The 22,735-nt window shown below is 39.4% G+C and overlaps 1 protein-coding gene across 3 annotated transcripts; it reads left to right on the plus strand.

The window, feature by feature from the left end:
• Positions 1-576: 576 nt before the first annotated feature.
• Positions 577-17,376, plus strand: PIP (prolactin induced protein). 3 transcript variants are annotated; one of them, XM_070616645.1, is made up of 7 exons: positions 577-659; positions 4,657-4,866; positions 7,951-9,687; positions 11,037-11,301; positions 13,227-13,332; positions 16,695-16,809; positions 17,131-17,376. In XM_070616645.1, exons 4-7 carry the CDS (start codon positions 11,207-11,209, stop codon positions 17,253-17,255), a joined length of 441 nt encoding a protein of 146 aa, XP_070472746.1. In that variant the 5' UTR covers positions 577-659; positions 4,657-4,866; positions 7,951-9,687; positions 11,037-11,206; the 3' UTR covers positions 17,256-17,376. The 3 variants fall into 3 exon arrangements, with proteins under 3 accessions (XP_070472746.1, XP_070472745.1, XP_070472747.1); XM_070616644.1 differs by having other exon boundaries at positions 11,119-11,301; XM_070616646.1 differs by having other exon boundaries at positions 7,951-8,095; positions 11,119-11,301.
• Positions 17,377-22,735: the final 5,359 nt, after the last annotated feature.

The raw sequence follows: 22,735 nt of genomic DNA on the forward strand, positions 1-22,735 counted from the left end.
TCACATGCCTTAAACATCTGCCAGCAACCTTAATTCACTGAGTGTGTTATCCTACAAAGTTGTATTTTATTATCCTTTTCTATTTTAAAATGTTTCTGTGTAAATAAACACACACTCAACATCCCAAACCCATGCAAGTGACCTGGTTCAAAATGCCAAGCAACCCAAACAAAAAAGACAGTACTATTATGTGTGAAGACTTTAAACAGAAATCACCAAATCTTGCAGAAGTGGCTCCTTTTAGTGCTTTTAGTGGCTACTTTAGTGATTTCAAACATCACTACAATTTCCAAAGCCTTCAGCTCTCAGATGGAAGCACAACTGCGGATGAGAAAGCCACAAAAGAATTTTCAGCAGTGAGACTAAAGTTAATCGAAGAAGGCTACACATCGGATCAAAAATTGCAGTTTTGATGAAACAGGCATCCGTCATAAGCCTTGAAGGACCTACAATCTAAAGGAAAAAGAAGCATGCCTAAGGATTTAAGGGTTGCGAAAGATCAGGAGCCAAAACAAAAGCAAAGAATGAGTCACACCTACCCATGGTGTCACAACTTTGTCTGATTTCAGATAACGCTTCTCCCACTATTTCAGAATAACTCACAGGCTGCCATCCTTCTCATACCCACTTCCACAAGCTAACATCATGTCTTTTTCAAGGTAAAGTGTCATATTTATTGCAATGTTTATGTATTTCTTAACCATCTGACATGTGTGATATTATACTATATTTTTTTAATTGATTCCTCTCTTTATTTTACGTATCACTGAGAATGTTGTTAAGTGTTGTGCCCTTACTCCCATTTTTCTCATAAGGCTTGTGGGTTTTGTTGTGACATTGTGCACAGGGCAGTGATTTTTAAGAACACATATGTCACATTATAGCAGACATGTATACAGGCATGCATCACTTAATGACAGGGATACCTCCTGAGAAATGTTGTTAGGCAATTTTGACATTGTGCAGACATCACAGAATACTTACACAAACCTAGACAGTATAGCCTACTACACACCTAGGCTGTATGGTATTAATCTCATGGGGCCACTGTTGTATATGCAGTCCGTTGTTGACCAAAATGTCGTTATGTGGCTCATGACTATATATCCAAAATCAATGAATGGATATTTGTACTAAAAGCCTGGATGGAAAGAAAATAACAGTTTTCTTCAAAATAGCACAAATGGAAAAAAAAATTCCAAATGTTCATCAACAGTAGAATGGAAAAATAAATAATGGTACATTTAGATAATATAATATTAAACAACAATGGAAATGATTTAATTACTACTCAGTGCAACAATCTACATAAATCCTGCATAAATTGTTTTGACAGAAATAAACCAAAGCCAAAAAGTGTGTGTGTGTGTGTGTGTATGTAATGATTCTACTTATATGAAGCTCAGGAAAATGAAAAAAAACAACCTTTGATGATAAAAATAAGGAGTTTTAGTTTAACATTGGGTATATTGACATGAAGTGGGCACAAAGGAGGTTTCTGGTATAAGAGAAATAATCTATATCTTAATTTTAGTGGTGGTTTCAGAGGGATATTTCTTTGTAAAAATTTGCTGAGCTCTACTTAAAATCTTGGCATTTTATGTATGTTATAACTCAATAAAAATATATACAGAAAAATTTCATTTAAAAATATAGAGAGAGAATTGAAATACACAGCAATAATGGAATACAAAGTTGGAAGTAAGGATAAAGGACTCAAAATGACCTAAGACTTTGTATTATTCAGAGAGTTGATGTAATTAATATTAACTGTCATGTGACATACACATATTAAAATTTCTAGCATAACCCCAAGAAAAAGTAATAGACCATATAACATAAAAGCTAATATAGAAGAGAAATTTAATAATAAAAAGTGTATTGATTCTAAAGAAGGCAAAAAGAATAGAAAAAGGAACATAGAGGAGACAAGAAAAATATAAATTATACAGTTTTATAGTAATTAAACCCCAAATATATTGATTATTAAGCCAAGTATAAATGGAGTAAATGCCTAGATTAAAAGGTTAGTATTTTCAGACTGTATAAAAATTCCAAAACTCAATTATATGCTGTTTATTAAAAGCACATTTCAAACTTAAGAGTATGAAAATACTGCAAACAAAAACATGCAAGAGGATTTGCCAGATAATAAGTAACAAAATATAGCTAATGTCACTATACTATTATTAGACGGAATAGACTTTATGGCCAAAAGAAATACTAGAGTAAAGAGACAAAGTTTTTATTGAAAAGTTCAGTTCAATAGAAAATAAAACAATCTTAAATTTATTTGCACCTAATAATACAGGCTCAAAAAACATAAAGCAAACTTTTACAGAATAAGAGAAATTACAAAGCTTTGATCGTAAACAGATTTCAACACACCACTCTCAATAATTTACAGAAAAAAATTAATATAAATTTAGTAAAATATAGACTATTTGATGACAATTTTTTAAAACTTGATCTATTAGATATTTATAGATACAGTTTAGATAATATCTAAAACATGATAGTCAAAAATACACATTCTTTTCAAGCACACACATAACTTCATAGAAACTGAAAAAAACTACATTTCAATATGGATAAAATGATGGAAATTATGCAGCATATATTAGTTTCCATTGGTGCTGTAACAAATTACCATAAATTTAGTGGATTAAAGCAACACAAATTTATTTTCTTATAGTTTTAGAGCTCATAAGTCCTAAATCAAGGAGCCAGAAGGGCTGTGTTCCTTCTGGAGGTTCTAGGGGAGAGCCTATTTCCTTTTCCAGATTCTAGAAGTCACCTGCATCACTTGGCTTGTGGTCCCTTCCTTGTATCACTCTGACCTCTACTTCTGTCATCATAGCTCCTGCTTTTACGCTAATTCTCCTGCCTCCCACTTTCCCTTATAAGAACTTTTGTGATTATGATAGGCCCACTCAGGTCACCCATAATAATTTTCTCCTCTCAAGACCCTTAATGATATCTAGAGAGTCTTTTTTGCTATATAAGGTAACATACAGGTTCCAAGGATTAGGACATGGACAATTGACAGTGCCATTATTCTGTCTACCACACATACTATATCCTCCAAGCTCAATATAAATAAACTAAAATCAATAATAAAATCCTATACTTAGTACCTTGATTGTGGTGATGGTTTCACAGGCATATGCAAATATCCAAGCTCATCAAATTGCATACATTAAGTATGTGTAGTTTTCTGTATATCAACTATACTTCAATAAAGCTGTTAGGAAAATCCTATGTTTGGAAAACAAGGCATACTTCTAAATAAGACATAGATCTAAAAAAATTACAATGGAAATTAGGAAATATTTTAAACTAAATGATGATTAAAATTCAACATATCAACTTATAGGATGCAGCTAAAGCTATGCTTCGAAATAAATTGATAGCTTTAAATATAGATATATTACAAAAGAAAAAGACAAAAATCAATTAAGCATCCATCCCAAGAAGTTAGAAAATAATAGCAAATTAAATATAAAGTAGTAAGAAATAAATGAGAAAGATAAAAGCACAAACTAAAAAAAAAAAGAATATACAGTGTCAGGAGTATTTTCTTAAGACTGATAAAATGGATTAATACTGGGTGAGACTAATAAAAAAGGACAAAAAAATGCACAAGTGGGAGATATAATTACAGATCGTACTGACATTAACAATATAATCAGAATATCATGTACAACTTTATGCCAAAAAATATGAAAAATTAGATCACATAGACGAATTTCTTTTTGTTGGTACAGCTTAAGAACATACAGCTTTAAAAAGTGAAAAAGACATAGGCTGGATAATCCAATAATTAATTATTAAAGATATTGAAACCATATTTGAAAATCCTCCCGCTAAAAGAACACCAAGCCCCATTAGCTTCACCAACCACTTCTACAAAATATTTCAGGAAGAAATAACAATTATATACAATTATTCCAGAAACTAGAAGAACACTTTCCAACTCAATTTATGAGGCCAACCTAACCCTATGACAAATTCTGACAAATACATTATGGAACATATACCTGAATATCCATATGGGAAAAAATTAATCTTGATCCCTTCTCACATCAAATATGAAAGTCATATACACATGGATAGTAGATCTAAATGTCTAAAGAAACAAAAATAACCTTCTAGAAGATAATAAAAATGAGTATTTTCATGAACTTGGAGTAGACAAAACATTAACCATAAAGGAAAATATTGAGACAGGTAAATATTAAAATTAAGAACTTGTGTTCATAAAAAGATATGATTAAAAGAGTGAAAGGCAATATATACAGAAATCCTACATTCAATAAAAAAAAGACAAGTAACCCAATTGAAAAATGGGCAAGAGCCTCGAACTGCCACTTCACAAAAGGGAATATAAGATATTTAGAAAACATATGATAATCACCAAAATTCAAAGTAAAACCACAATGAGCTCCCCTACACATCCATCAGGATAGCCAAGATTAAAAGGACTGACAATCCCAAACATTGTTGAGGTTGTAGTGAAATGGGAATTCTTACACCTTGCTGGTGTGCAAATTGGTACAACACCTTTGGAAAACATTTTTGTATTATCTACTAATAAAGAAGATACACATACAATACACAAAGCAATTTCACCAAAACCATTTTTTTCCCTCCTAGGCACACAGCTAGTCTACATTTCCCAGTCTCCTTTGCAGTTTGACATGACCATATGACTAAGCTGTCACCATGGGAATGCAGGATGAATGATATAAGCCACTTCCAAATCTGGCCCATTAAAAGACTCTCCATAACCCTCCGTTCTCTCTGTCACCTTTTACCAGCTGGATATTAAATCCAGGATGCGGGGCTGGCCTGGTGGTGAAGCGGGTAAGTTTCCATGTTCCACTTCAGTGGTCCGGGGTTTGTCAGTTCACATCCCAGGTGTGGACCTATGCACTGCTTGTCAAGCTATGCTGCAGCAGGTGTCCCACATAGAAAGTAGAGGAAGATGGGCATGGATGTTTGCTCAGGGCTAGTCTTCCTCAAAAAAAAAGAACATTTAAAAAAAAAGCCAGGATGACCTTAGAAATGACATTAAAGATGACAGAGCTTCTAATAGCAGGGTCGTACTCCTGCCCTCTGTCATCTCCAATAGATTTTATGTGAGCTACAAATAAACTTCTATTGTGTTAAGCCACTAAGATTTTAGGATTAAGCTATTAAGGCAGCTAGCATTCTTGTTGCTAATGCACACACGCACATACACACACACACACACACACTCATGCTTATCTCAGGCTGGGTTTGATTCGTAATGAAATACTTCTGAACTCAACTTGGAGGCAACTTCCTCTTCGTAATTGATAACATACTCACTATGAGTTAAATGCCTTTTGTGCAAATCCTGAAGCACTCATGCTTTTATTAATTGTTGTTGTTAGTGCTGTGAAGTCAATTCTGACTCCTAGTGACCCTGTGTACAGCAGAGCAGAACCCTGGCTGGATCTTTTTGTGCCATCTTCTCACCCTCCAGCGCTGTATCGGACAATGCTCTGTTGGTATTCCTAGGGTTTTCATGGCCAATTTTTTGGAAGTAGGTGGCCAGGTCCTTCTTCCCAGTCTGTCTTAGTCTGGAAGCTCTGCTGAAAACTGTCCACCATGCGTGACTCTGCTGGTATTTGAAATACTGGTGGCATGGCTTTCAGCATCAGAGCAAAGTGCAGCTGCCACAGTATGACAACAAACAGACAGACGGGTGGTGTGATTCCCTGACCAGGAAACGAACCTGTGCTCTCATGGCGGTGAGAGCACCAAATCTTAACCACTAGACCACCATTTTATTAATTAGGAGGCAATATAAAGTAGTCATTATGAGTGCCAACCTGAGGTTCACTTCTATCTGGATTTGAATATCACTTTTGCTATTTGTTGGCTGTATGATTTGAACAAGTTATTAAAAGTCTGTGAGCTTCCTTTCCTCAAATGTAAAAAGTTACGTGAAGAGATAGTGAATGTGCTTAAAGGCTTAGACTCTGGTATCAGACTATTTGGTTTTGAACCCCAACTCTGCCAGTTACTAACTTTGCAATCTTAAGCAAGTACTTTCTCTCTCTAGGCCTCAAATTCTCCATCTGTAAAATGGGGACAATACTTAAGTTATAGGATCATTTTAAGGAATAAGTGAATAATATGTTAAGCACTTAGAATACAGTCTGACATTGTAAGCACTCTATAAGCATTTCTTCTTTATTGTTGTTTTTGGTATTTGAAGAAGCTCCACACAATAATTCTGGGGTATGTGATTCTCATGAGAAAATCAGGCAAAAAGAGCTGAGCTCTACTTCTGAGATGTTTCACAGTGGGAGAGTGGGTCATATGTCAAAAGGACTCAGTGTATAAAAAGTGATAAGACTGGGGGAAACACTGTGGTGGTGGGCATACTACATTGATGAGACAGAAAAGGGGGCATTTCCAGCAGTTACCACTAAGAGACGAACATTTGGATCAAGGAAGACACTAAGAAAGGTGTCTGTGGAATATAATGTGTAAAACTTCTCCCTCTCCCCTAAAAGAATAACTAAAGATCTATGACACCATTCAAAACTTTTGAATCAAATTTGTATTTTATCATTTTTAGGTATGTTTATTTGGATGTTTTTTAGAATGTATGGATGAACAGAAACAGGTCCAAAGGCTGCCAGCTCCATTTAGCTTAACCTGCAAAGTACTAAGTAGTCCTCAGTAAATAGAAACTCTGATACAGGGCTGATCATGGCCTATTAAATTTCTTACTTTGACTGCCTCCCCCCTATACTCTGTCTTATTCATCTCTGTATACCCATCACCTCTCTGTCATGGTAGACACTCAATCAATATTTGTAGAATGGATTATCCGAAGGGATTGGGTGGATGAAGGGTGGAGAAATGAATATATAGAAGAAAGGATGAATGTTGAGATTGTTCACATCAACTTTATGAGAAAACACTCTAGAAGGGTCAATCATAGAAGATAAAATGTATGCTTATAGTGGGCCTTGTATTTACCCACTTTAGGACTCTCCGTCAGTGTTTGGGCATGCCTCACTGGAGCCTTGTCCTCACCAGTAGGCACTGGAGGAGTTAAAAGCTCAGGTTCTAGAACCAGAATGTCTGGTTCAAATTCTGGCTCACCTAAATATGTATTCACCATAAAGTTGACATGAAGCCTCAGGGCTGCTCATTTACAGCCTCTTCCAAGGTCCTGTAGCTGTATTCCAAATTTGAAAGTGTTTGTATTCTACTTCTGAAAGCTGTTCCCAAAATTGTAAAACAAAACTTTCAGATTCCACAAAACCTGGATCCAAAGTTGTCTCCACCAGTTACTGGCTATGTGACCGGGGCTCAATATGTTTATGTGCTATGTGCCCCCATTTCCCCAATTGTAAAATGAGAGAAAGTTGGGCAACCTACTTCATAGGGTTGTTTTGAAGATTGAGTTATCAGATGTAAAATCTTTAGTACAGTGTCATGCACGTACATGTGCTCAATTTGTGTTAGCTTCTATAAACCCCCTTTCTGGTCATTCTTTATATTCCTCTTTCATGAACCCTGTCAGGCCAAGATCACCTTGCTCTTTGCAAATATAGCCTGTGGCAAGCTCCTATTTTATCCTTAATCCCTTCCCCCGCACCTGTGCACATTCTCATCTATGAGTCTCCTGAGTTGTTTACAATCTGATTTTATTAACCTCTATTTGGTTTCTTAAACCTACTAGATTTGTTCATAACTTAAAAGATGTGACATTTGGGTTTCACTTTTTCCCCCTATGAGCCAACTGCTAGATTGGTTTTCTGAACAATAACACTGCGAAGAAGGTGGCATTATCCTCACTTTTGTCATAAATGACATACTGATAACGTTCCTACATAGTATCTACGAAAGTGTGGCAGCTACTTAGATTCTATCTTACCTCTTAAATATTAATTTTTTCAGATATAGTCAGCTCCATGAAGACTGAGTCTCTGTGCCAACTATGAAACAGATTTGGAACACGTGGATTTGTCCCTGGTGGATTTGCCTAGTTCCTGATTTTAAGCTAAATTCAGTGAAAATATACAAGAAAACACACTGCTGCAAGGTTTGCTTGACATTGTTCATCTCCCTCCAGCTCTTCTACGCAGTTTGGGGAGCACTTGAAGAAACTATGTTGCAGTGATTTACTAGATTATTGGCCCTAAAACTACATCACTTTCTAGAATCATTGCTATTTAAGTCAGAATTATTTAACCAACATCTACAAACATTGAAATCAGGCTAAAAAACCCAGGATTCCTATAATCCAACATATATGATAGAGTAAAAGATAAATTATGGTCATTCCTACTGGCCCTTAAGGCATCCTCACCATATTCTATTATTCCATGGCCATGAGTTTTCCTTATATTCTTGAGAATATATGATAATCATTTAAAAAATAATGATTTTTAAACTAATATATAGGTAAATATCATCATGTAGTGCCTCTCAAAATTATGCTCAATAGGCAATAATCTGTCTTGTATCCCAGAATTTCACTGCCTATTGAAGTCACACAGAAACATCCTGAAGTCCAACAAAAATGTCATTCAGAACTCATCACAGCATACCTAGGAAGTATATCTTCTTCACTCCCCATCTGCCCTTCCCAACTGAAATTCATGCTATTTTAGGGGTTTAGAATCTGGTTTACCCCAAGGTTTCAAATGTGCTTTCAACCAATATGAATTCCAACCCTTTCAACATTTATTGTCCCTTCCTAAACACCAGCTGTATTAGGGTTCTCAAAAGAGAAACAGAAGCAATAGGATCTACATACATACATATATATAAAGAGAGAGATTTATTTTAAGGAATTCACTAACGTAATTGTGGAGGCTGGCAAGTTCAAAATCTGAAGACCCAGGGGAGAGTTGATGTTGCAGCTTGAGTGTGAAGGCGGTCTCAAGTCAATTTTCTCTTCCTGGGGATCCTCAGTTCTTTCCTCTAAGGCTTTGGATGAGGCCCACCTACATTATGTAGAGTAATCTTTACTCAACATCTATTGGTTTAAATGTTAAGCTCATTTTTGAAAATACCTTCATAGTGACATCTAGACCAGTGTTTAACCAAAAACCAGGTACCATGGCCTAGCGAAGCTGACACATAAAATCAACCACTGCACTAGCCGTGACCAGCATAGTACTTAAAATGTGTCACGTACACTGAAGGTTCTGAGTACTGCAGTTTCCTGAAGACCTATGAGAGAACAGTGTCTTTACCTTCAATAGATTTTCTCAACCTATTTTCTTCTGCCCCTTTTGGAGCACTGCCTTTTGGGCAGTATGCTGGAGGTACTCCTCAAGGATGGGGCTATGCCTTCAAAGGGAGTTAAACCCCAGCTAAGAGCTCTTCCTGGATTTTTCCCACGTGGACACGTCCTAGATTCTTTTGCCTTACTTCTTCATTAATCTCAGGTAGCATGTCCCTCTAATGAAAATTATGCAAATAAGTAAGAGAAAGAGCAGGTATAAAGAAAATTACAACATGGGAGAATGTTTATGAAGGAGGGCTACTGTGACCAGGGTGAGACGGAATGAAAGCATTGTTCTTAAGTACACAGAATGGAAACAGAGAAGAAAACATGTGATCACAATAACAGCTGAAGTTATAAGTGAGGAGTGATATGAATGTCAAGTTCAAAGGAAAGAGGAGGTAAGTACAGGAGTACAATAAGCAGCAAAGCAATTTAGAAAAATACATTCAGAAATCAGAAGCACATATTTAGACTTTAATTCTGAATCCTGCCTATAGCAACATACATAGGTAACTCCCAAAACCCGGATTTTCACTTTCATGCCAGATGAAATCTTCCTGGGCTGCCATCTGTCATGCGAAGGATAGGAACAAATTCCACAATGTCATACATCATAGGTTAAGGAATACATTTAGTTGAGTAAAGAGAAATATCACAATGTCTGCAAGAGTGAGTCTTCCTTTCATCCCAAGGAGAGAAATTGCAGAACCAGAGTAATCTCCTAGACATGGTTTGGGTTCTGTTCTAATGGGGGGAATCCTTCCCATTGTGGGTCTCCCTATGTGCTTGTGCTGTAAGACAAGTGTAAGAAAGTGGCCATGTCAATAGTGAAATAAGCAGACTCTTTGGTGCCAAGAAGTCTGATTTGAGAGTGCCAGCTATTTACAGAAATTGTCTAGAGTTAAAATATTGCCCCACACTGGGAACTGTGGAGTAGCTGGGGATCTTTGACACCTGTAGGACATTACCCTTGCCACTGAAGTTAAGGAGGACTCAACAATCACAAACATTTTCATGTCATCTAGTACTATGGCCTCACTTCTCCATCATCCAGAACAGCCCATCTCTAGTTGCCCCCTCGCATGATTGGTGGTGGCCCCTAGGGGAAGCCCTGATCACCTTAGCTCCCTAAGAAATTTTTTGAACAACATCTCCTCTTTTTTGTTTTTTTCCTAGAGATTGGCACCTGAGCTAACATCTGTTGCCAATCTTCTTTTTTTTCTCTTATTCTTCTCCCCAAAGCCCCCCAGTATATAGTTGCATATTCTAGTTTGTAGGTCCTTCTAGTTGTGGCATGTGGGACACCTCCTCAGCAGTGTCTGATGAGCGGTGCCATGTTCACGCCCAGGATCCTAACCTGCGAAACCCCAGACGGCCGAAGCGGAGCACGTGAACTTAACCACTTGGCATGGGTCCGGGCCCCCCATATCTTCTCTTGAATTTACTATAATTGGATAACGCAAATGTGTCCTAGAGCTGTGATCTGAAATCTGATACCACAACTGGGGTCTCTGCCTCCGGAGACTAGGGGAGCAGTGAGAGAAGCTAAGGCTACATACAGCAGGACTGTCAGGCATATAATGATGATGAGGGGAAAGAAACCATTTCTGTAAGCCAAGAAAGAGCTGTTGTATCTTTTGAGGGCCTGCCCAGTCTGAAAAACTTTGACACTGAGGAAATGAGGAGGGATAATCTAACTCTTCTCCCAGACTCCAGCACTCTAGCTGAGTGTTGACTTTTTCCATAGAAAAACAAACTTTAGTTCAACAAGGAAAGATCATGAGTGGGAAGGGCAGTTGGGTAATTGACCACATGGATCTGCCTGGCAGCTCTCCTACTTCCTTGATCTGCATATAAAGAGTGTGCTGGGCACCCAGGACCCTACTTCTCGAGGACGTCACATCTGTTGCTTCCAGCATGCGCTCTTTCCAGCTCCTGTTCCGGGCCAGCCCTGCCGCCCTGATCCTGGTTCTCTGTCTGCAGCTGGGGATCAACAAAGCTCAAGAATACACGTGAGCCAAACCCTTCTCCTCCTCACACACACAAAAGAAACCTAGGGGAGGGCTCCTCTCTTAGCCTGGAAATGTACATATCCCTTCCTGAAAACTTTTTCAACTTCCCAGAACTTCAGTCCCAGGAGCTCTCACGAACTCCACGCCAAGTTCGTCTTTTCTCCTCTTAGGAAGCCCCATCAATACCCCTCACATTTCTACCATAGGTTTCCCATGGAAATAAGGCTGCCAGTATAGATTGTAATTAACAATTAGTCTTACTTTAAGGCTCTAATCCACATCCTGTTCCTACACTACACCTTCGTTAGATTTCTGCTCAGTAAACTTCACCTTCTCACACCTTGCCTCCCAGAACAGCAAGTTTAACAGGTCTGTGAGTTCTAACAATAGCTTTGGGCAGCTTTGGCAGGACTCACTGAAGAATCAGAGGTCCTGGTCACTGACCCTTGACTTCAAGGTCTGAGGTTGAGCTAGGCCAGTAGCTTAGACATTCTTCCTACTCTGAAGCCCAAATATGAAGGTAAGGACCACTCACCCTTTACCACCATGGACCTGGGAGAGCAAGTTCAGAAGCCAACTTATTAAGAGTACCTGTTTGAAGGAAACAGGAAAAAGGGGGCAAACAAAATGAAACAAGAAATGGAGCCAGAGTCCGGGGAAATGCAAGGACACTCAGCAAATCTAGAAAGTTTTCTATACAGGAACAGGGTGTGGAATGTTGGGTTTGCAGATTGTGATTTTGGCGGTACCCTCTGTGGCATGACCAGATGTCCTGTTCTGGAGGTAACCCCTTAGGGTTTTGACAAGCTGGTATAATGGAGGCAGGCGTCCCAAGAAACCTGAGTGGGGACAGGTTCAGATACAGATGTCACTCCACTTATCCCTGAGGGGTAGCAAGTTGTTGAAATAAGCTATGCTGATTAGGGTGGCCAACTATCCCAGTTTGCCTGGGAATTTCTTGGCTTTAGCACTGCAAGTCCCTCATCCAAGGAAGCTCCTCACTCTTGGGCAAACTCAGATAATTGCTCATTCTAGCTAAGCTGGTCATCCTTCGATCCTAAATTTATTCACAAATGGGAGGAAGTTTGAAGACACTTAAGTCTTCATACCCCTTTCCTGTGCACTGAGCACTAGAGCATCTGATACAAGAAATGGAATCTCTCCAAAATCTGGGATGTTTTACCCTAGGAAAATGGGGCTGTGAAGCATTGTAGGCCAAGAAACTGAATTCTCTCCTGTCCCGTTTTCTGGAAAGGAGAAAGTAATTCTCCTGGTCTTGAACCCAGTCCTCATTGACTGAAGAAGAATACTTGACCATTCTCCTTGCCCCCATTTCCTTTCTCCTATCAGGTTGTGGTGTGTGGCCTGAATGTAGGATAGTGTCTAAAGTTCCCAAACATGGCCATGTATCCAAACCCCCTACAGAGCTAAATAAATACAAATTCCTAGGCCCCATGGGGAACCAAAGAAGGAAGATCTTCAAAGATGGTCCTACAAACTCCTCCAGTGATTGAGATGTTTATGGTTTAACATGACTCTGTTGATATGAAATTTTCTCCTAGTGATGACTTGAGCCCTCCCATTCAGTGGACAATCAGCAGAACTCATAGAATTTTATTAGGCAGTGGTATGTGATATTGCACTTTCATTCCCTTTTTAAATTTATTTTTTGTCAATGCAAGAAAAGAAGATACTCAGTTTTAAAGTATCCAAGTTGCTTTACTAAGCAAAACTAAAACTGTACAAAACAACCAAATCAACCAAAAATCAAAAGTTCCCAGGAGATTCTGATGCTCAGCAATTGATCCAACTATCCCTCGCTCCTTTCCCTGCACCTTCCCTGTTCCCCCTGCCCTGCTCAATGTACCCCCTCTCTCATGGATTGATCTCTGATCTCTGCCCTGCTTCTCTCTTCCCAAAACCAGTCGAAGGGCGATAATAATGGACTTGCAGACACCTCAAACTACAACAGCAGATGAAGAGGTCACTGTGAAGCTTAGAGTTGAGACAGAGTTGAGAGAATGTATGGTGGTAAGTAGAGGCCTGGGAGAGTGAACTCAAAAACCCTACTCCTTAATTATGAATACAATTAGATTAAGCTCTCAGTTTAATATCACATATTATAATAATAATATAATGAACAGCAATCCATGCTTCCAATTCCCCTGTATATTGTGCCAGTTGAGCCTCAGAACAATCATGGGAGCTCATGGCCAATCATGGTTCTCATTTAACAGATGAAGGAAACTTGATCCAGTGAGGTGTAGGAAGGAAGAGAAAGAGAAAGCAGGAATGGGTAGTGAGAAAAGCACAGCTAAGAGGGAGAAGAGAAAAACGTCGAAGAGCTGGGGAGAATTGGTCAGAGTTCCTCCAAGGTCCTGGGCACAACTGCTTGAGATAAGGGGTGGGAGGGGGGTTCTTACAGGAAAAACTGCAACCCCATTTGGTAGGTGGAGGCAGTTGGGGAGAAGAGAGATGGTGCAGAGAACATGTGGGATATGACTCCTCCTCTTCAGTAAGCCCTGAACCGAGTCTGCTTTCATCTCTCCCTTCCTCTGTTCTCCTGCTCTGTCATCAGAAGTTGACTCTTGTTCTAGCCTCCGCTCCCTGACGAGGAGCCCACACTCTCCTCCTCCCTTCTCCCAGCTCAGCAGTTGTAGGAGGGAGGTCCAATCCCTGCCCTAGATCAGAGGTTCTCAAATGGTAATGTGCATAAGACTCACCTGGGCATCATCCCGCCTGTCTGGCTGCTCTGGGCCATGAGGGAAATGGACCTGTGCAGGTTTCACCCACAGAGACTCTTCCCCCAAGGAAGAGGGTGTCCTTCTTCACCCCACTGGCAGTCTTCTCAGGTGTTGTTACAGACACACAATCTGTTCCTTGTTAACTATCTCTGTTCTAAGGCCAAGACCCATGCATCTCCCCCACCTCCTTCCAGAAAGACACCCTCTCGAGTAGCACAAATATTTCCCTACGGCATGAGTTTCCTAATTCAAATTAGATTCAAGGACAATGGTTAAATAGAAAACAAAATTGGGAGCTTGAGGATTGCTATTCATTAAAATATATTCTAGAAACGGCCCCACACTTGTAAGAGAAAAATTTCTGATCATTGAGCAAAGAATAACACAGCTGCTTTGTCAAATTTTTCTGTTCACAGTCCAAGAATATGAACCATGTATGTTAGTTTGGGGTGAGAGGGAGGCTGAATCATAATTTTTTAATTTTCTATTTTGTTTATCATAACCAGAGACGATAAAAGGAATGAGAACATGTGCATAAAAGTTTTGTGATAATGGCAGTTTTTGGTGGTGATAGATAATGAAAGTCCATTTTACTTCATTAAAAAAATGTGTTTAATCAACAAAGTGATATGTGATATAATTTTGTGTTACTGTGATTAAGATGACTGTGTTTTAGGAACAATGCTAGTATAACAAAATAAAGCGATCTTTTTAAAACCTACCCAAGTGCAAGTGAAGGGCAAAGAGTTCCACAGAATAAACGATATTGCAAATTAGAAAGAGTTTATGGGAAAGGAAATCCTGTTAGTTCTGGTCAATCAATTTTTATTTGTGGCTTCCGATAAAAATAAATGCCTAGCTATGAAAAAATCTTCATATTTTTTAAATTTTAGGAAAATATAATTTTTTATGTGTATAAAGTTTCTAGGACCTAATCCTCACTTTCTATCAATTATAATGTTTTTGCAACTAAATTTGTGATCAAGTGAGGTATTAGGATCACAAATATAAAACTAAAATAGAATAGATATACTCTCAATCATGTATTTGAATATAAAGATCATATAATCCTTTAATTGAAGAAAACTTGTGGTAAACCACAGTGCTCAAACGTTTGTGATATGGACCATTTTGCTGGTCTCACGAAGCTTATGGAACCTTATAAGAAAATTGCATTTAAATGTGTAAACAAAATGCATTGGATTACAAAGAAAAACTACCATATTGAAGAAGAGTAATAAAATTACTAAAAATAAACTTATGATACAGAAATAGACACGTTTCTTTTGCGACACATTAGCTGAAAAGGCAATACATTTAGAATATAGACAAGTTAAATTTTATTTTATAAAGATTATCTATGTGATAGCTGTTGTTGCTTAGCTTTAATAAGTACCTTCAGCTGTGCACTAGTCTTTGCCAACAAATCACAGGTGTCGTGCTGGACATCCAATGGGTTCTGAGGTTTTGTTTTGATCATATAAGTTTTAAAAGTTCTAATTCATGAAGATATATTCTTGAAAATGTAATAAAAAGGTAAATGAGGCAAGTGTAGGCTTCTCTAAAGAAAGGCCAGGGTCTCCAAAGTATTTGGAGTAAACTTCTAACAATGAGAATGCTCACTTCCACTGTTTGGGGCTGATGGGCTATTCAGTGCAGCTACCTGGGCAAGCTTCAGGAGTCGGGCAGCGGCCCCAGCCATGACCAGGCAGCAACTCGGATGACTCCTGTGTGTTCAAGGTAGCAATGAGTACAGACAATATTCTGAAATATCTAAATCTGTAATGTGGTATGAACACATCTCTTTCTCCTTGTGATAAAATCAGACACACTGCTAATGCCACTGTGGTTCACTGATGACCCTCATAACAGAAGGAATACTCGATTTCAATGAGAGCTTAATAAAATAAAGATAAAATTTCTGTCCATCTAGGTTCAGACTTGCTGAACTCTGTTCACAGACATCTCTGGGTCTATGATCTGGAATTAAAGCCCTGGGCTGAACACCAGCTAGACAAAAGCTTTCTGACTTCGCTGAAATGCACATATGCAATACTCTGGGGCTTTCAGTTGTAAAGCGATCTCCAATTAAAAGAGGAAATTTACCTTCAAGATTGCCTTTGCTTATCGAACAGCCAGGTTTGGTAGGTAATTGTTTTCCTCTCACAATTGAGGAAAGGGAGAGTGAGAGATGTCACTTTAATTATCAAAGGTCACAGAGTTCTAGAGGAGTACAGGTGGAGTTTGGTCACAATCTGGCAACAAGGCCTGGCTTTGCCTTCTACGCCCAGACAGCCAGGCTGAAAGCCCTGGCCGGGGAACTAAAGCAAGCCTGCTCCCGGGATGAACGGCTGCCCCAGGATGAGATCTCCTGGCCCTGTGGGTTCACTTCCCCTTCCCTCCCCAGCCCTAGACCCACCCTGCTAAAGCAGGAACTTGAGGGCATGAGCACAGACAACATTCTGACCTAGACTTTAGCTCCTGAAACAATACTCCAAAAGTGGACTCCCCCATGCCTCTGGCCCACCTCTGTCCCTGCTCTTTGCCCCCTAAGGACATCCTCCTCCTCCTTTGACCTCTCCTGTCTTTTCTCCCTTTCCTATCCCCAGACTAACACTGGGTACTCTCTTCTCACCTCCTCCTCCCCAGATTAAATCCTATCTCCTAAGCGACGTTCCAATCGATGGTGCTTTTAACTATAAATTCACCAGCTGCCTCTGTGAAAATTACCCAAGAACCTTCTTCTGGGACTTTCAGACCAACAGTAAGTATAGGAGTTGTCCAGGGGAAGAACCATCCACCAGGGAGGGAAAAGCATGAACAGAAGCATGGCTCTGGATTTGAAGCAGAACCCCAGGGCAGAAGGGTGAAGGAAAGGGAGGGAAGAAGAGGGGAAAGGTAGATGGGGACCACGCCCAGGTTTGAAAGGTGAGAGCTGGTGTGAGAACGCTACTAACAGAGATACATTTGCAAATAATCCGGGGAAACTGAACTCCAATGGGGAGGTGCGCGATACTAGTGGAAAAGATAGGACCCTGGGGTTAGAGTGTTAACCAGAAATGATCTTTGTCCTTGTCTCTTTCAGGCACTGTAAGAATAGCAGCAGTGGTTGACGTTATTCGTGAACAAAATATCTGCCCGGAAGATCTAGCAGTGATACCCATGACTGCAAACCGTTTTCACATCTTGAGGACCCTAAATAAAGTCTGATCTTAATGGAAGCCTTTCTCTCTCTGTTCCCCAACCCCAGGTCACAGGTTTCCCAGGTTTCCTTTAAGGAAACTTAACTGGGGTACCTGTTGTGATCCGTAAAATAAACTTCTCACATGCTTCTCTGTGTTCTGTTGTGTTTTCCCTCCAAAATCTATCCCAGAGGAGCCTTGGGGTACCTAGAATGTCTAGAACGGTCTTTCAATGAAGATTTACTTAAGTGAGTTTATGGATTCTCACTGCCCACTGGTATGAAGAGGGAGAGAAGAAGAAACAGAGGAGAGGGAAATCATTCTCACAGGGAAGAAAAGTGGTGGACCTAAAATTCATAGCAAATAGGGGCTGAACCTGGACAGGCACTCAAGGCCCCCTACTCCTTGGCCCTCCTAAATCCCATTGCCCCTGCAGGAACCACTTCAGATCCCAGGAGATGGGAATGACCCTGCCTACAGCAGGGTCAGGGACCACAGAGTCTGTGGTCCCCAGAATAAATGGTGGCATTCTATTCTATTCTGTTGCTTCTTTTCAACCAGTGAAAAACGATGGACTAAGTGATGCCAGTGGACACTGGGCTGCACAGGAGGCATAAGAGGCTGAAGAAGAGAGGGGGCCCTGAGGGACTCCACCAGAGAGTGCCAGAGGGACTTCTTGAGGGACAGGGAATATGAGTCAAGGTCACAGGCATGAAGTGGGCAGAGGGCATTCTGGCAGATAGAACAGCAGGCACCAAGAGCCCACAGCATCAGGGAAACATGATCATTGGAAAAGATCACTTGACGTATTAATTAGAATAGTAGCATTGATCGTACACTTAACATGTGCCAAAAATGTGCTGAATATTTTCACTCACATGCTTTATCATATGTCCTATTAAAGACAACCACAAACTATAGATATACAATAGAGTATTATTCAGTCATGACAAAGAAGGAAATCCCGCCATTTGCAACAACGTAGATGATACTTGACGGCATTATGCTGAGTGAAATAAATTAGACAGAGGAAGATAAATACTGTATGATTTCGCTTATTTGTGGAATCTAAAAAAGCTGAACTCATAGAAACAGAGAGTAAGGTGGTGGTTACCAGGGGCTGGGCAGTAGGAGAACTGGGGAGATGCTTGTCAAAGGGTACAAACGTCCAGTTACAAGATGCATAAGCTTGGGGATCTAAGGTAAAGCATGGTGATTATAGTTAATAACACTGTATTATATACTTAAAAGTAGGTAAGAGAGTAGATTTTAAATGTTCTCATCACAAAAAAGAAATGGCAATTATGTGATGTGATGGAGGTGGTAACTAATGCTACGGTGATAATCATTTTGCAGCACATAAGTGTATCAAATCAACACGTGTACACCTTAAACTTACAAATGCCATTTGTCAATTATATCTCAATAAAGCTGGAAAATATTTAAAAACAAGTACAATTTTCAAAACCACACATGTTAACTCTTTATTCATTCAACAAATATCAACTGAGGGCCTACATGTGCTGTTACCTGCTTTAGGTAATTTGTTTTACAGAAGTGAATCAGGAATTTTTCATCTTGATCTTATGAAGCTTATACTCTTCATGGGAGACAGACAATAAACAAGCAAATACTACATTTATCTTCGTTTATGGGAAAACTGAGATGAGAGAAGGTAAGTAATTTGTCAGATATTGTAAATAGCCAGAAAGTGACAGAGCTAGAATTTGAACCATGCAGGCCACCTGACAAGAGCCTGTGGTCCTAACTTCTACAAGGCACATGCATACTCCCTTCCTGACTTATGTGGGCCCCTCAAAACTTCCAACAAATAGCATTTCTAAATCGCAAATTTTAACTCCTGCACTCGTTCTGTGCACAGCTTTACCTCCTGTGAGTTCCTCCGTCCTCCATTGCAGCTAGAATTCTTGATTGCCTAGAGTAGTGCTATCCAGGAAAAGTAAAGAAATATATTTTAAGCTACATGTGTAATTTTGAATTTTCTGATAGCCACATTTTTTCAGAAGCAAAATGAAACAGTTGAATTTAATTTGATATATTTTATTTAGCCTAACATATCCTAAATATTATTTCAAGATGTAATTAATATAAAAAAATCATTGCTGAGGTGTTTCACACTCTTTCATTCACACTAAGTCTTTGAAATCCACCGGGCAGTTTATACTTACAATACACCTAAGTTGGACTAGCCTCATTGCCAGGTCTCAATGGCCACTTGTGGTCAGTGGCTATCACATCAGACTGTGAAGATATTAAACATTTCCACTATCTCAGAAAGTGCTATTGGACAGAGCAGACCTAGAGTCCTAACAGAGCAAGGCTTGCTGCCAGCCCTCCTGGTAAAGGAGAGCACCAGCTCCTACAACTACCGCCACATTACCACTATCTTCATTCTACTGAAAAAATGATAGATCGTTCTCTGAGAATAGCTTTTCTGCTGAAATTTGCTATGAACAGCTTCATTCCTTTAGCAAACTACCTCTTGATTTTATTGGAGGTCTTTGTGGCTAGATATTTCTTAATACTTAGCTGAAACATTGTTTTACTCCAAAAAGGCAATTTGCAGCCTGATGAGTATTTGTGGAAGTCTGTCAGAGGAAGTAACCAGAAGTGTCAAGTCAGAGAGACTAGCTGAGGAGAATAGCCTGGGTGATGGCAAATGTCCAGCAGACCCAAACATCAATCCAGGAGGTGTCCACGAAATCATCAAGAATATCTGGACACGTTACATATGGTCCCAGATGTATGTGGTGAAGAGAAGGGGGTGTTCAATTCCTGAGGACCCCCTAATTTAGCTCTAGCCCTAAAGAATGCCAGCCTTCAGACAAGGCCAGCCCTCGACCCCCAAAGAAAGAAGCATAATATTTTGCACTGAAGCCATGATATCTGGGGTTTCCATGACCCACTTCTTGAACCAAGAGAATTAAGTGTTAAAGGAAGAAAAGTGGTGGCATAATGAGAGGCAGCTAATCTTGGCCCACCAGGCAGAAGTATGGGCAGCATCAGGGCCCTGCCCACCCTAATCCCAATCCGTTCCTCAGGAGTCAGAAGCCAGAAAAGAACCTAGAAACTAGAAAACATTCCGACATTCTCACATAACTGCAAATGTACGTGCGTGCACAGTCAAAAAACACAGTTGTTGAGGAGTCAAACAGGCAGGCTTTCTCCTTCTCTTATACCTGACAGAACAAACAAAGGCTTTCTGTTACAATTGGGTAACCCCTTCTAAAAGAGATCTGAGGCCACCCTAGACACACTGGGGACATTGTGTCCACCATAATGTCACAAACACACAGTCCACTTTCCCTTCCTGTACAAATATGGGAATGGAGCAAGTGGCTGCTCCGTACTCAGTGCAAGTGAAGCCTTGAGGGGCTCTCTCATGATGAATGGGACCAGGTTCCTCCCTCTCTAAATGGAATATCTTCAGCATGAACCAAGGAATAAATAAATAAATCAACAAACAAACAAACAAACAAAAGACAAACTCAGGATTAGCTACGCTTTCTAACCCCTATATCTATCCATCTCTTTCTCTGACAGACATGGCCCTTTCCTTGTTGGCTGGATATTGTTTGGAGGCCTAAATGTGACACGTATAAAACTTAACTTGCCATTTCATTTTTCCTAATCAAATCTTCTTTCTAGAGTCTCCATTTTATTTTGCTAAGCAAGGCCAGTCACATAGAGCCTGGGGTCTCATCCTATTCTTTTCAGTATGACTCCTCGTTACCTTTCTTATCTCCTCCATTGGGATGAACACTTTGTTGACGGCCCTGTGTTGGATTATATTTTGAAATAGAAACACTTTTAATTCTTAGCAATTAATCTTTTATCCTGTAGCCCTTTTACTATTAACACTAGACAGGTTGAAATTGATAGCTTCATGAGACAGCCAAACACAGAAAACATAAAAACACAAATACCTAGCACTTGACTTCCAAGATATAACCTTGAATCCAATTTTAAAAAGGCAAAGTTTCAAAAAGCCAATGAGAGAATGAAATCTTTTTGAGGACAAAACAAGTTATTTTTCAAGTCTCAAAAAACTGAGCCCAAAGGACTTAGAGCATAAAGTTGACACTATAAACAATAGAGCCCAAGAAGAACACATGATAACCTAAGAACCAATTTGCCCATCCAGAGGAAATAAATTCTACTGGCTATTGAGGGAGGGAGACTGAGGGAAGATAATAGAAATAAGTAGTAAAACAATTAAGTTGGTATTGGTATGCGCGGCCGGGAAAAGACCTATATTAGTCAGGGTTTTCCAGAGAAACAAAACCAAAAGGATATACATTTAAATATATATGAGGAGATTTATTATTGGCTTACATGGTTATGGAGCTTGAAAAGTCCTACAATCTGCCATCTACAATCTAGAGAGCCAGAAATGCCACTGGTGTAATTCAGTCTGAGTTCTGAGGCCTAAGGATCTGGAAGCCAATGACGTAAGTTCCAGACTGAGTCTAAATGCCCCTGAATCAAGAGCACCAATGTCTAAGGGCAAGAGAACATGAATGTCTCAGCTCAAGAAGAGAGAGAGGTAATTCACTCTTCCTTTGACTTTTTTGTTCTATTCAGGCCTTCAACTGATTAGATCATGCCCACCTGCATTAGTGAGGGCTATCTTTGTTTTTTGGACGTAAAATTCATATATAATGTTATATAATTTTCAAGTATACAACATTATAATTTGACATCTGTGTACACTGCAAAGTGATCACCACCAAAAGTCTCGTTACCATCCATCACATACAATTGACTCCCTTCACCCATTTTGCCCACCCCCAACCTCCTTCCCCTCTGGTAACCACTAATCTGTTCTCTGTATCTATGAGTTTGTTTTTGTTTCTGTTTTGTTTGTTCACTTGTTTTGTTTTTTCGGATTCCACATAGGAGTGAAAACATATGTTATTTATATTTTTCCAGGTGACTTATTTCACTTAGCATAACACCCTCAAGATCCATCCATGTTATTGCAAGTGACAAGATTTCATTCTTTTTTATGGCTGAGTAGTATTCCATTGCATGTTCCCTATCTTGGCTATTGTAAATAATGCTTCAGTGAACATAGGGGTGCATCTTTTCAAGTTAGTGTTTTGTATTCTTTGGATAAATATCTAGAAGTAGAATAGCTTGATCAAATAGTAGTTCTGCTCTTAATTTTGGGGGGAATCTCCATATTATTTTCCATAGTAGCTGCACCAATTTACATTCCCACCAACAGTGTACAAGGGTTCCCTTTACTCTACATCCTCTCCATCACTTGTTATTTCTTGTCTTTTTGATGATAGGATGGTTATCTTCTTTATTCAGTTTACTGATGCAAATGTTAATCTCTTCTGCAGATACCATTACAGACACATGCAGAAATACTGTTTTCCCAGCTATCTGGGCATCCCTTAGCCCAGTCAAATTGACACATAAAATTAACCATCACAAGACACCAGAATGATCAGAAGGGAACTGTGCATCCTTTATCAG

Source organism: Equus przewalskii, chromosome 4, assembly GCF_037783145.1.
Source record: "Equus przewalskii isolate Varuska chromosome 4, EquPr2, whole genome shotgun sequence".
Classification (NCBI taxonomy): domain Eukaryota; kingdom Metazoa; phylum Chordata; class Mammalia; order Perissodactyla; family Equidae; genus Equus; species Equus przewalskii.